A 13,460-nucleotide genomic window follows, 5' to 3' on the forward strand; every position below is an offset into this window, starting at 1 on the left:
ATTGTTGACCATACAGGCCAGTCATGAGATCAGTTAAGACTAGTTCTTGTGAAGCTCAACGACACTGAGCTTGAACGACGCTGTGAACGCTCTGTCTTTTCAGTGATATTAGAACTGTTCTTGCATTTTGTGTGTATACAAGTCTATTATAAATCTCTTGTGCATTTTGCAACATGGCCTTAGATATCCAAGCACTGAAATGCAGGCCACATGATCAGAATGAGCAGCATTCACTAGCATATCATGAGTTGCCAGAACAAATTCAAAATATTGTGCTGTGACTATCATTACTGCGTCATGAAGCAACCAGAAATGACAGTACCATGCTTCACAATACGACATTCATTTCTCTTCTGGTGCGCTTGTACTTCTCTGGCCCCCTTTCCACTGTGTGGGGCTCTCAGAAAAGCTTTTCTCAGGACAGGGGACCATATTGTGTGCTCAACCAGGTGGCACCCATCACCACAACAGTGCCCCAGTCAGTCTCACCTTGTCATCTCTCGTTCTGTCCAGTGACGCCCTTCGCATTTTAAGGCTGAAGGTTTAGCACTGCGCTTCCGATGACTCTCTTTAGAGCTCCGGGACAGTGCTTCCACTGCTAGGGGTAATGCTACAGAACAGCTATTCCACTGACCCCGGACAGGTACGCTATGTTTGAAGAGACAGAGATAAAACTTTGTGCAGGCTGTCCGACATGTATATACATATTTTTCTCTGCGCCTCTTTCTATGCAACAATACTTTCACTGGTGAACAGGAAGACAGCGTTTCTTTCCTTTTTTTCATTATCTTTTCTCAGTTTTACAAGGCCATATAGTAAAATAAAGAAAACAGTATTGACAATATTACAGAGAGGTGGATAGCTATAAGTACATGACATGCTCACATACACAAGTGTAAACATGCATGTAAGGAACATACCTGGTACTCCGTAGACACAGCAGAGAGGTATATGTGTGGTTCATGTCAGTCACACTTATGCCTGCCTGGTGCGCTGCTGCTCCAGACCCACCATCTGGTCCTGTCCCTCCTGAGGCTTTGGAAAGATTGTGAACCAGCCCTGCAATTTTCCTGAATTATTGGAAACGAATATGTGCGAGCAGAGGATGCCAAAGTGAGCAAATGAAATGAACAGCCAGGTGCAACAAGTGACATCATTCAGGTGGTGCAGGTGGTTTGGCGGGCTTATAAAATGCCTTAATAATCAGATTTACTTGAGCGTTAACACGGTGACGAGGTTGCTTCTGCCTTGCAGTGGTGCCAAGACTGCTGCATGTCTGGAGGTTAAAATTCTCATCATTCTATCATACATGGAAGTATTCCGACTATTTAGTGGAGGCATGGAAAAGCTACTCAAGCCTACATTAGCAAAATCTGTGTGGTATTGATTACAGCACACACACTCCCTCCATGTTCATGCAACCGAATGTAAACATACTGAAACCTGAGGTGTACCTGACGAGTGCAGCACTGTGTTGCTTGCCAACAGCCCATAGGACAGGAAAGGCAAATACCCGTGCACGCATAGTAAACTTGTCACTAGTGTGCACACTTATTTCGGCAAACTGGCATAACAGATGTATTGCAAGTGCAATATATGACTGTAAACCATGTGCTGCGTCTTCGTCCCATAGCTTGAGCTCAGTGAGAATCAAGCGGTTTGATAAATGTGCAACAGAGTCAGCAATGGTGGGACAGTTCTGCGTGTGTGACAGTTCTTAGGAACTGCACAGCGTGCTCGTCTGCCTCTACAATCTAAAAAGCAATTGGCTTTGATACACGAGCCAGATCTTTCTGACTGGGCAACATTCTTGCACCAGCTTTGTCAGTTTTTTAGTGCTCCAACTACTTGTGCTGAGGTCGCAAGAAAAGCCCGGAGAGAGTATATAATTCGAGAGTCACGTACCTCTTACATTGTGGATGTCTTTGCAGTGTGCAAACGCATGAACACCACCACACGTATCAAAATGATCGACTGCAACATGTTATTAAAGGCACAAACACTGTTACCTTTTACGTCCTTTGAACGCAGAACCCCAGCACCTCCAACACTTCTAGGGAACCGTTTTATTGTAAGCGAGCTAGAGCTATGGCAAGGAAGAAACAACACACACTATGTACGGATGAGGAAGATGGAGGAAAGTCACGTATTGCGCTCACAATATCGCTAACGTGGTAGCTTCCCAAAGGAAGCGGTCACACCACTGCATTTAATGTGTATGCACAGGGATTCTCATGTCTTCCCTGTCCAAGGGACTGGTAGCAAGCAGCACAGCACTGGTAAGGTGCATTCAAATTACATTCTTAAAAATTGAGAAAAGGCCGATTCAGCACAAAGCAACGACCTGACACCCTTCCCAACAAACCTGTTGAACTGGCATTAAGTTTCAGATGTTTGAGGTCACACATAGGTAAACCAATGGGCTAGCTGACTGGTGATGTAGAAGTCGCGGGGCGCTTTTTTCGTTGCGACGATAGATCCGATTTTTTTACAAGTACTGCTCCACGAAGGCGCATGTAACCGGCAAACAGAGGCCTCAGGAGAGCACCTTAGATTATAATCAAGGAAGATGCGCAAGGTCTCTAGGGTACCCAAGGGGCATCGGGGGAATCAAAACTGGAAGCAGGACGGTCCATAGGTTAGGGTATGTTGCCCCAACCCACGGAACACCCTGCTTCCAGCTTCGTCCGCAAAAGCGGACAGCTGATCGTAAAATGCGTCAGAAAATTCGTAAAGTACGACTTACACACAGCCTACAGGTATCATAGATATACTACTAGCACGCGCAGACCTCGGCGAGCCCCAAACCATGGACCAGTCCGGGTTCTAGCTCAGGTGTCCCCGTTACCGATTTGGTTTCCTGGAGACGCCGCCAATAATATGAAACAGTGACACGTTGCTACTAGTAAAAAACACGATTTAAGAAATCTAATTGCGCCCAGCCGCTAACTTGCGACGCTACGTTCAGCACTGCCGCGCCCCATGACTTCTACAACGTCTGTGAGAACTTCGCCAATGAATGTTCGTTCTTGGCAATACTTAGAACTTGTGAATTTTGAGTACCGTTCATGCTTAACTCTGTATTGCTCTGCAGCTTAGTGAAGCACTACGCTTGCGTGCAGCGTATGTACGTACACATCTTACCTGATAGTCCGTGAACGGGGTCTTGTACAAATATCCGCTGAAGAAGAAAAGACTACACGGTCACATGTGTTAAAACACATGCCAAACTTGAAAAAAACAGTTGCACAATGAACCTCCACACGTTAAAATAACAAGATAATCACTTTAAAGGCGAAAACTATTGAAAACTTTGCATGCGCAAATCCGCCATTGCTGCTGATATCGATGTTGATCAGGCTGTCCCCTTGCGATCGAGTCGGCAAGCGCGTGGAAGCGCAATGTAGCCAAAATAAAGAAAACTGTGCATCAACGCGAAATACACACACGCAAAAGAAAAATACTTGGGATTCTCTATAACGACGTCTCCAACCCCTTGACTGATCTTTCATACAGCTCGCTGCATTAATTAAAATATCTGAAGTGCATTGTTTTCTTATCGCGCAAAAAAATTCTGCGCTTAAGCTTACCCACACAAACACCCGGCGCAAATTCGTAGAACGCTACCAGTGCAGCCACCCCCCCCCCATTCCAAATGAAAGATACAAAAGACTAATGAATAATCGACTAATCATTTTATTTGTTGTAGAAAATCAAATTTGGTGCAGTAAGCAATGGATAGAATTAAGCATATAGCTTCTTGGAGACCAAAAAAAAAAAATCTGTCTTGAAACTTGACGTGGTGCCGCGGCAAATTGCGAGTATACGATTGAAAATAATTGTTTGTGCATGAGTAAGCTTCTCAAAAGGAGTTTCAAGTGTTTCCATGGTATGGCAAAGTTGTATCTTGGCTCATCAAGCTTTTTTTTTTGTTCATATTGGTCAATTATGTTTACAAAACGAATTGGAAATCCCAATAGTTTTGTTTCTTACCGGGGGGGAGGAGACACAGAGTCGAGCCACAGCTTCGAAACAATCTTTTATTTAAAGGTGGTCACATATAGCAACACCGACACGGTAGCTCACGACAAAGCAACTTTCACTCGCTTTGTCCAGATACTTGGTTCAAGTTGCATGTAATGCTTCATCTCCAAGCTTTGAGTGGTTTCTTAAAAGCATTGTGAAACTTACATCATGTTTTTATGTTACACCTCATCATCTCATAGCAAAATATCTGAAACGCATGAACAAGAGGAATCAGGCCAGCACATATTTACAGAAACAGACTCTTCACAGTGCAGTCTACAATTGCAACAATTACAGCAGAAACTGTCAGTCACATGATATGAGCAAAGCATAACTGTTCTTTTCGTGGGAAAGCCTCAGTCTCATGCCGACATTAACCCATATGATGGTCGTCAAGGCAGAGGTCATCATTGGCAATGTTTGAAAGATTTTCATAAAATATAAACTGAATGTCTGGAGTATTTATCATAAGGGAAGCAGAAACTCGCACAGCTTCTAAACAGCGCTTTGCAGTGCTAAATGTATGCTAGCTATTGACAGTAGGAAATAGTATGACTGTTACGACTGTTAAACAAGACAGAAGCTCACAGGAATATGAAGGCTTGAAGTGATAAACAGTGTTTGGAGGATAAATGTAGCTGTAGTGAACCTTACGACAAAGATTCGCCTTCATCAGTGCCGCAATTAAGGTCTCCACAGCAACCTTTATGCACGCTTAGCTCACTCTCCTACACCCTCAATGTAGGATGAAGAGGAGAATGAGATAGTGCATAGAGTGAAGAAAGTTGAAAGGCAGAAAAGAAATGGGGAGACAGTGAAAGAGAAGGTAGGAGCACACTGAAACACTACACGCCATCCAATGCACTTCCTTACATCTATGCACAGACATACTTACCAGCGGCTCATATGACAAGCTTGGAGGCACCTCTCGTGCTCTAACACACGTACCATCCAGCAGCTGTCACATAGCCACATAACAAAGATGACTTCTGGGTCTGTACCTATTTTCACAGAACACTTACCAGCAGCTCATACAACAAGCATGGAGGCATCTCTCGTGCTCTAACACACATACCATCCAGCTGTGACATATGGCTGCACACCTCAACCTGCTTCAATAAGGCATGACAGCACAATAGTACTGCACCACTTCTCTCTTCCTAACTGTACTGGAGGCTTGTTAGCAGTAATCGTGCCCTGCTGAAGTGGTTATTTCTTCAGTTTCTATGCTGCTGTTCGTGAGCTGTCGTTTAAGGACTTCCTTTTGAGCTTCAGTGGGCCTTGAAAGGCTAGATGATGGCTGTGACAATCTAGGTTTTCTTGTAGAGTGAAATCTTAACTGGTGCTCAACTTTTTTGTTTGCTGGTTCATTTGGATGGTCTGGCATCTTTCTTTTTCGGTCACTTTCAACAAGCATGAAAACTGGCTCAAACAACTTGTTTGCCTTCTCAGCCACACCCTCAGAGACTTCACCATCTGATATTGCCTGTCTGACTGAGTCCATTTTTGCTTTTAAGAGTGCTGAGCTTGACACTGCTTTGGCTGCTTCCAGCTTTGTTATACTCTGCACAATGTGCAATGCCTGGCTTGCCTCACATGTTTCTTCGGGTGAGCTCTCGTGGTCCTTGTCGCTGCTAGTTGGATTAGCGATGACCACACAGTGAATGTGCTTGCACACTGTAAAGCGCATGAGATGGTCATAGCAAGTGCACATGTAAGTATGCACACAGACTGCGCATTCCTTGCAGCTCAAAGGACAGCAAGCACCATCTCCCACTTTCGACACTTTATACGAGAGCCCTTTAATAGACTGAGATGGCACAGTCCATGTGCCATCTTCGTTTAATCTGGCACAAACTGCCATTTCACTGCCAGACCTGTGGTTCTTCTGAATTGTGCTCAGCTTCTGACCCTTTGCCCCTTTTATCATCTGGATAGCCCTCTTCATTAAAAAATGATAAGTCAGGTCCATGAGGGCAGAAATTAGTTTGTCAACACGCTTATTTTGTTTTCCCTCCAGTATAGTATGCTTTAACGTCCTGTGCATGCTCTCAAGGTGCATGTTGGTGTTGACAGGTGCTCTAGTCCTAAAGCAATAGGCCCACTCTTGTGGCCTAACTGCATAGTGGTCTTTGAAGTACTTCAGGAAGTCCCTCAGTTTTTCTTCCTCACTAGAAAGGAATTTTTTGAGATACTTTTTAAATTCCTCTTCGTCAAGAAACTCTATCAGTAGCCGCACACTATGGTAGACATCTGGCCTAAGCTGTTTCTCTACACACTCGAGTATCTTCTTACGCCAATTCTTATCCACATGCCAGGCACAGAGAAGTTTCTGTTTTGGAGCACCCATGACAATGCACCATGCGTTGTAGAATTGCGAAGCATCATCAGACATAAATGTCTTAGCGGCCACTTTTTTGGCTATGGCCGACTCCAGACATTTGAAGAATGCTGTCAAAGTTTGCTCGTTCATCCGATTGCAGATGAAATAAGCTATAGGTACACCTGATCCTACTTTATCTAGCACCAGAAGAGTGGTCAGCTCAAACTGGTACCCTGTAGTTCCATGTGTGGAGTCAAGACATACAGTCCCTGCAGGGCCCAATTCTTCTAGTAACTCCTTCTGAGGCTCTGTCATCAGAACAAGAGCAAAGTCTGCTGAAGAAAATGTACCACTTGGGTCCACTGCACCTTGTGCCTTGTACAGGCGGACAAGTGTTTCACCTTTTTCTTTCATCGCAAGCACCCACGTGTCTACACTGACAGCGTCATTAGTGTGACAACGTTCAGGAGCAGCAATGTTAAACTGCCGTTTGATGTTATGCAGGGTTGTCCGCTCTGCCAAGTGCACTGGCCTCAGCTTGGATGCCACAGATGTTCTTATTCGTTTTAGGATGATTTTCATGGGCACACCCCGTTCTAGGTCCTCTGCTATGCTGGCCTTTTCCTTTTCACTCATTCTCAAGTGCTGAATTTCTTGTTTATGACCATAATGGTTTCTTTGATACCTGACTTTTATGGTGGTGCCTTCAGGTGTCGTACTCCGAGTGCTGTCCTTTGTGACAGTAATAAATGAAAGACATATCTTACCAGACCTACAGCTCCCCTGACTTTTCTCCCGGCGGCCACTCTGACCTTCCTTTTTCCTTGCCTCGCCTGATCTATTACAATAATAGTGGATCCTTGTCTCTCCAGTGGCCAGCTTTTTGGGGCCCGTGGGCAAAATGAACCAGCAGTTTTGGCTGCTCTCTTCTTCTGCTTTCCATTCATAAAATTCTGTAATAAATGCACAAAATAGCATTAGATAGTGACAAGTACTTTGGCGAGCGAGATGCAAACAAAAATAATCACTCTGAAGCCCTTGGACACAGGCTAATGTAGCATTAATTTTACTCCCTCACCTTCAACTTCACCATGTCATGAGGTCAGCCTTGATATTGCTCAAATTTCTGTTGAAACTGAATTTCAAATGCGATATTTACCATATTAGTTTTGTTTTATTAAGAAACAAATCTGAAACTTAAGCATGATCTATCCTCACTCCTTCCTCAATATTGAATCGGACTGTACGTTCACCGCAATGCTGTTACGATGACACAAAGACAAACTGACAGCACATGGTACAAGCTACGCCTCAGAACAATGCCCAAATCCCTTCTCTCAGTTTCTTCTTGAAAAGCTCTTTCTTTTCAAGAAGAGCTTGATTTTTTACTGTAGATAAGGGCTTGGCGAGGGAGTGTTCCATAGTCACGCGGCTATGATCTGGCTTGGGCATGCGCCTGGTTCGAAGAGGCAGCATTATGTGCGATTTCAATAGACCAGTTGTTAAGTCTGCGTTCGTCCTGTCTTCTACTTCGGTGTCTCGTCGCAAGCGCAGTTCAAATTCACACACACACACACACACACACACACACAAAAAATGTCTTACCAAGTAGCCTCCTAACACACTCTTCTTAAAGAAAGGATTGCGTATGCGTAAGATTTCGCTCTATTTTATTAAATCTACCACCACAGTCCTTCAATTGAAGGACTGTGGTGGTACTAAAAAATTTTCCTAATCTACGCCGGGAGACCAAGCCGCTGACGGCCGCAATTTGAAGTGTGGTCCTCGATCTACGTCTCTGCCGCATGGCGGCCTGTACTGAGGCGAAGACTACGCCACGCACGCAAGCAGCGCACAACGTCAGAACGCAGAGCAAATGCTTCCTCTCGGTTAAGGGATTGCGCGAGCGTCAAATTTCGTTCTATTCTATGAAATGTACTACTAAAGAGTTTTCCCACAATACGCTGGGAGACCATCCCGGCGACATCCGGAAATTCAACTGTGGTCCCGGTTGCGTGTTTCTATTTAGGCCCAAGCCCAGCGCTCGACCGCTGCGCCACTATGCGGTGCTCGCACGAACCACCGTTTTAGGTACTTTTTCACCGAAGCGGCGCGGCACGCGCCCTAGATCTCACTAGGTACGTCCCTAGGCACTAGGGAGATGCGGTACGCCTGGGGCGCACACGCCCAGCACTCTGCTCAGCCCAAGCCCGCTTTGCCTGCATTCGCAAAGTTTGGGCGCGTGTAGGTAAGCTTTTTGTTGTTGTTTTTCTGCATGTCACGCGATAGTTTGTTTAATATGCGTAATGTGTGGCGCCTGTGCCTTGCTACTCTTTCGCCTGGAAGAGAGGCAGTGATGTGAAGAAGGACGCTTCATTGCAGCGATTATATGGCTGGTGCGAGAAACGCTCCATATACCACACGATTATCCCAGCTTTTGTAGATCGAAGTGCTTCGCGCACCATATACACCTCGTTATCACGTCCCTTTATCCCCTTATCCATACTGAAAAATTTCGTCGTGTGTTACTCCTAGCGCACGCACGCACGCAACATTTATTTCGGAGTAGCCTAGGCGGCGTGTATTGAAAAACCCATACGCCTTTAGCGACGCGATCACTTGTATCAAGTACAAGTGCTCCACATGTAGAACGTATTGTTTTGTAATAAACTGGTAGACACTCGTGCCGCCCCTTTTCAAGGTTCCAACATAAATGTTATTCTTTTTTTGGAACAGTATCAAACGTGGCTTCATACCAATGGAAGCTATCCCCGATGAACTTTTAGCGACTATACTTTTCTGCGATTTAAAACGCGACAATGTATATTGCATTATTCGTCATTCATTTTTGTCACCCTGTTGCACTCCTGTATTCTCGTTTCACATGGTGAATTCGCGTGTGCAAAATCATATACGCGAGAAACCTATGTGAGCCGCGCAATTTTCCGAAACTCGGTGCGAATCCGCATTTGTGGTAATTGCAAATGCTCAAGCAGCAGCCAAAAATTAAGTTATTAGTATGCTCAATGTATGAGGGGCAGTGCTGCAGTTGAACAAAAACATTGTACTCGTTTTCCACTGCCAATTAAACAGTGAACCGCATTTGTATGAAGAGGCCGTACCATTACTTTTATTTGATGTTTTAATGGAGGCCGTGTAGCTACATTTCTGGAAGTGCAAATTACAAAAAAAAAGAGAAAACGCTGAACCTTTAAAAAAGCACACAACATTGCAAAGGCTCAAATTTTCAACTGAATAGCCTCGTATGCCTCTTAACCACACTGATGTGCTCGGTGGCATTTCCAGCCACATAGATGGGAAAGGGTGCAGTACTTGAGCGGAATTTCAAGGTGTTGCTTGCTTGAATGAATTTTTTTTATAAGTCCTCATGGGCCTCCTGAAGCTCCGATCCTACAGTGTACACTGACAATTTGTAGAAAAAAAAAGTTTGTTGTGTTAATCATTGTAGCAGCTCCACTGGACTTTGCTATTGTCTACTGCAAGGTTGTCCCATTTCAAGGCTTTCTTTTTTTGCAGGTCGTCGAAACACTGTCATGAGAATGCATTCAAAGAACAGGATACAGAGCGTGGATGTGACCAAGCACAGAGTTGTTCTGAAGGCGATTTTATTATTGGCAGCCAACTTCCGTTGCTTATCATGTGGTGAAGTGCATATTTCCCACTCAAAGTGCTGTACAGGTGCCATATGGGGGATCAAGTGAAGTGACCCACTGTTTTGAGTTTCTCCCCTGCCAATAATTTACTTGTAGCACACAGAGAAAGACATGCTATCTTTTGTACAAAAAGGTGCCTGCAATAGTGTGGCTCTGGCCTGCTGCTCCACCCATTCCTTTTACTTATTGGCAAAGTGCAACTCATTGCTTTAGTTGTTATAGCTACTGGGAGAGTTCATATTGAAGACAATGAGTAGGGTCGGAGAGTCAGTGGCAGGAGAGGCCCTCATAGCATTTAATATCAAGAAATTGGGAAATGTATGTCAGCAACACATCACTTTCATTGTACAACACGGGAATTGCTCTCCAGCATGCTGTAGTATAAGGAACGTATTAATACCCATGTGCACCTCCAGTTTTATATATATAAAAAAAATTCTGATGTTTAAAGCAAAACCACCGTATGATTAAGAGGCATGCCATAGTGGATGGCTTCCAATTACTTTTGACGATTTAGTTCTTTTTTAACATTCATTACAATGCAGGCAGCAGATGGATGTTTTTGCATTTTGACTCCATCAAAATGCAGCCACTGTGGCTGCAATTTAATCCCGCTGTCTCATGCTAAGCAACAGTTCTGCCTTAGCCACACATGATGGGTGTTATAAAAAAATAAAAACCTGTACTGTGAAAAAAATTCAGTTGGTAGTGGCACTTTGTTTGGATAAACTTTATTTTGTGTACGGTTAGGCACGCATGTACATGCACTCTTCTCGCTGTCTATTTTTTACATCTCTTCTTCATACAGTGGTAAAGAAGGCAAATAACAGTAAAGATATTCACACATCATTCAACACACAGGCTTCTCAGCCACAAGCACCACCTGCACGATGTGTTTGTGCACCATACATTACACAGAACATTTCGATTAACTGCAGTCTCAAGTGCCCAATGTTAAAGGTCTAACACGGCTTCAAGTGTGTATTGGGCACTGTTTTGTCAGGCACCCAATATATTTTCTTCTTTGAAGAGAATATTTAGTAACATCTGGGTGCTTGCTATGCGCACCTTTCTGGTAGTTTTAGAATCGCACTCAACAAAACTCCTGCGATATCCATCCAAATTAGTATAACGAAAGGTGCATAGTACTAAATGTACTGTCGGGAACAAATAGAGACTACTTAACAATACCACGTGTTAAAACAATTTTATGTGGATAATAAATGCATATTTTCTCAGATAAGGGGATTCAAGTAATATTAGTCTCAGTAAATTACAGCTGTACATCTTCAAATTCTAAATGAACATGTCAACAAAATTTTATGCAAATTTGTCTTTACTTTGGAATCATGTGATTGCCAAACTGCACCTAGCTCGTGCAGGAAGAATATTTGACAGAAGCTTCATAAGCGGCACCAGTTTAAAGATATTCCAGATGCAGTGACATCCTGCTCTCTATTCTACGCGCCTAACTATGTTTGGTCAGTGTGTGAAAGCTTTGCGTGCAACGTTTAATTCTAGTGCACATTTCTTGAAGGTGCTGCCAATTGACGTACTTACTAAGAAATACTTTCCCGACTGGCTAGCTTTGACTTTCATTACTACATGGCCTCTAAAAGTAATAGGTAAAAATCTAATGAGCAAGCTGTTTGCATGTTCATAAGCAATTTCAATATATGCACCTGATGTCCACCACAGCAAATAATGGATTACTGGAATAAATGCACAAATATATACAACTCTTTTTTTTTACATTTACTTGACTGAAACACATGGTATCTGTATGTGTTACTGCAGTGTTGCAGTATATGTATACTACCTGATGTCCTGAGAGAGCCAGATGGTCTGGCATCCATTTCCAAGTTACAACACAGACGTATCTGTGCACTCCAGTGCAGTTTGCACTCCTTGAGAAGCTTTTGTTTCCACCGGATATAAAACCGCTAAGAGTAAGAGGTTTCTGGCTTGGTAACAAGTGAAATAAGACCTAGGTGCCTCCATAATGCCAAACAGCTTAAGTGCTGACTAGTAAAAGAAGCCTGTGGATTGAAATATATAAATCCCTTGCCGTCACAAAAAGTGCATGTTTTCTTGTTAAGTAATTTATTTAATGTACCTTAGACTCTTCAAGGAAGCATTGTGTAAGGGGGGGTTACATGACCAATAACACAATACTACATAACTTCCGTCACAAGCTTGAGGTGAATTTTTTGCAGTAGTGCTGTATTATGGATTAGTCCGATTAGTCCATAATTTGTTCATTTTGTGATGTGTTGCACTTTCTTCTTCACTTGCAGTCAAATGCTCTTTTAGTGCTTTTTTGCAAACCTGCTATGGTCTCAGTAGAGACTGGCAGTATTGTAAATAAATAAAATAAATAAATAAATATTTTGTTGTGTTGCATATTTTTGTTCACTTGCATTGGAACCTTGTTTTGTATTTTGCAATTTGCTTTGTTGCATTACATTTTGATGTTACTAGTTTGCTTGTACTTTCATTGTAATAACTAAACCCCCCTTACTCAATGCCCTTTGGGCCTGTAAGGTATTTTAAATAAATACATAATCATTCTCGGAAATAAAAGTCTTGAAGCAATCTCATGCCAATAATTAAAAAGTGAGCAGTTCCGATCATTTCAAGTTAATCAAGTGCAACACATAGTGCAAAGAGAGTTAAGGCACCGAAACTGCAATTTCTATCATGAAGAAATCTTTAAATTATTAAATAAAAAATGTCAATGTGTTGTATATGTGTATACAGTAGGTCCAGTATGGGCTACATTTTACAGTGCTGTTGTTAAATATGTGCTTGCTGTAAATGATACTTGATCTCTGAAACACCCCACCCAGCACTTGTATCAAACAGTAATGAGGACAGCCATTCTTTTATGAAAAAGATGCATTTTTATTGCACAACCAGAAATTACATTCAACGATGTATATATGCATCTCAGTATGTCTATTCTTAAACAGTAATTACTCTACTTCTTGGGTGACATGGTAAAAACTGCAATACACAATGCAACCAAAAGAAAAAGGCTTAGTCTTCCACACCAAAAACAAAATTGCTCAACACCAGTGATAAGCTACCACTAATAGTATTATAGTTGAAAGGCTCACACTAGCACGTTGCTCAGAGAGGAGAAAAAAATAGACTAATGTAAGTGCATGTTGAAGATTTCACCTTTTACATTTTTTAAATTTGTCAGACTTGGCTGCAAAATTCGTTCAGGTTCACAGTAGTACCAACTGTAATTAATAATTGAACCAAGGTGATCAGTGATTTGCAAGTATGTAACCTTATATCTTAATAATTTATAATGCATGTACTGCTGCCTTGCTTCTGCTCTCAACTATGTGCACAGGCAGCATTTTCAGCCAACTACATACCCAGCCACTCGCCGAACAAGCTGACTGGACAGGTGGTCTAGCCTGCAA

At 42.8% G+C, this 13,460-nt stretch overlaps 1 protein-coding gene across 1 annotated transcript; it reads right to left on the bottom strand.

The window, feature by feature from the left end:
* Positions 1–975: 975 nt before the first annotated feature.
* Positions 976–6,985, bottom strand: LOC139055804 (uncharacterized). Its single transcript, XM_070533354.1, has 3 exons — positions 5,938–6,985; positions 5,590–5,703; positions 976–1,070 (listed from the first exon to the last, which is right to left on the bottom strand). The coding sequence occupies exons 1-3, from the start codon at positions 6,983–6,985 to the stop codon at positions 976–978; spliced, it is 1,257 nt and encodes a 418-aa protein (XP_070389455.1).
* Between the last annotated feature and the right edge of the window lie 6,475 nt (positions 6,986–13,460).

The sequence above is a fragment of the Dermacentor albipictus genome, chromosome 2 (assembly GCF_038994185.2).
Source record: "Dermacentor albipictus isolate Rhodes 1998 colony chromosome 2, USDA_Dalb.pri_finalv2, whole genome shotgun sequence".
In the NCBI taxonomy this organism is placed as follows: domain Eukaryota; kingdom Metazoa; phylum Arthropoda; class Arachnida; order Ixodida; family Ixodidae; genus Dermacentor; species Dermacentor albipictus.

Excerpts from the sequence above, each read along its gene's own strand:
- LOC139055804 (XM_070533354.1), bottom strand. The coding sequence starts at position 6,985 with ATGAGTGAAAAGGAAAAGGCCAGCATAGCAGAGGACCTAGAACGGGGT. Across the intron at positions 5,704-5,937 it reads GATGATAAAAGGGGCAAAGG|TGTGCAAGCACATTCACTGT; the intron begins GTCAGAAGCTGA and ends TGCGCTTTACAG. Across the intron at positions 1,071-5,589 it reads GGCATTGCACATTGTGCAGA|GAAAATTGCAGGGCTGGTTC; the intron begins GTATAACAAAGC and ends CCAATAATTCAG.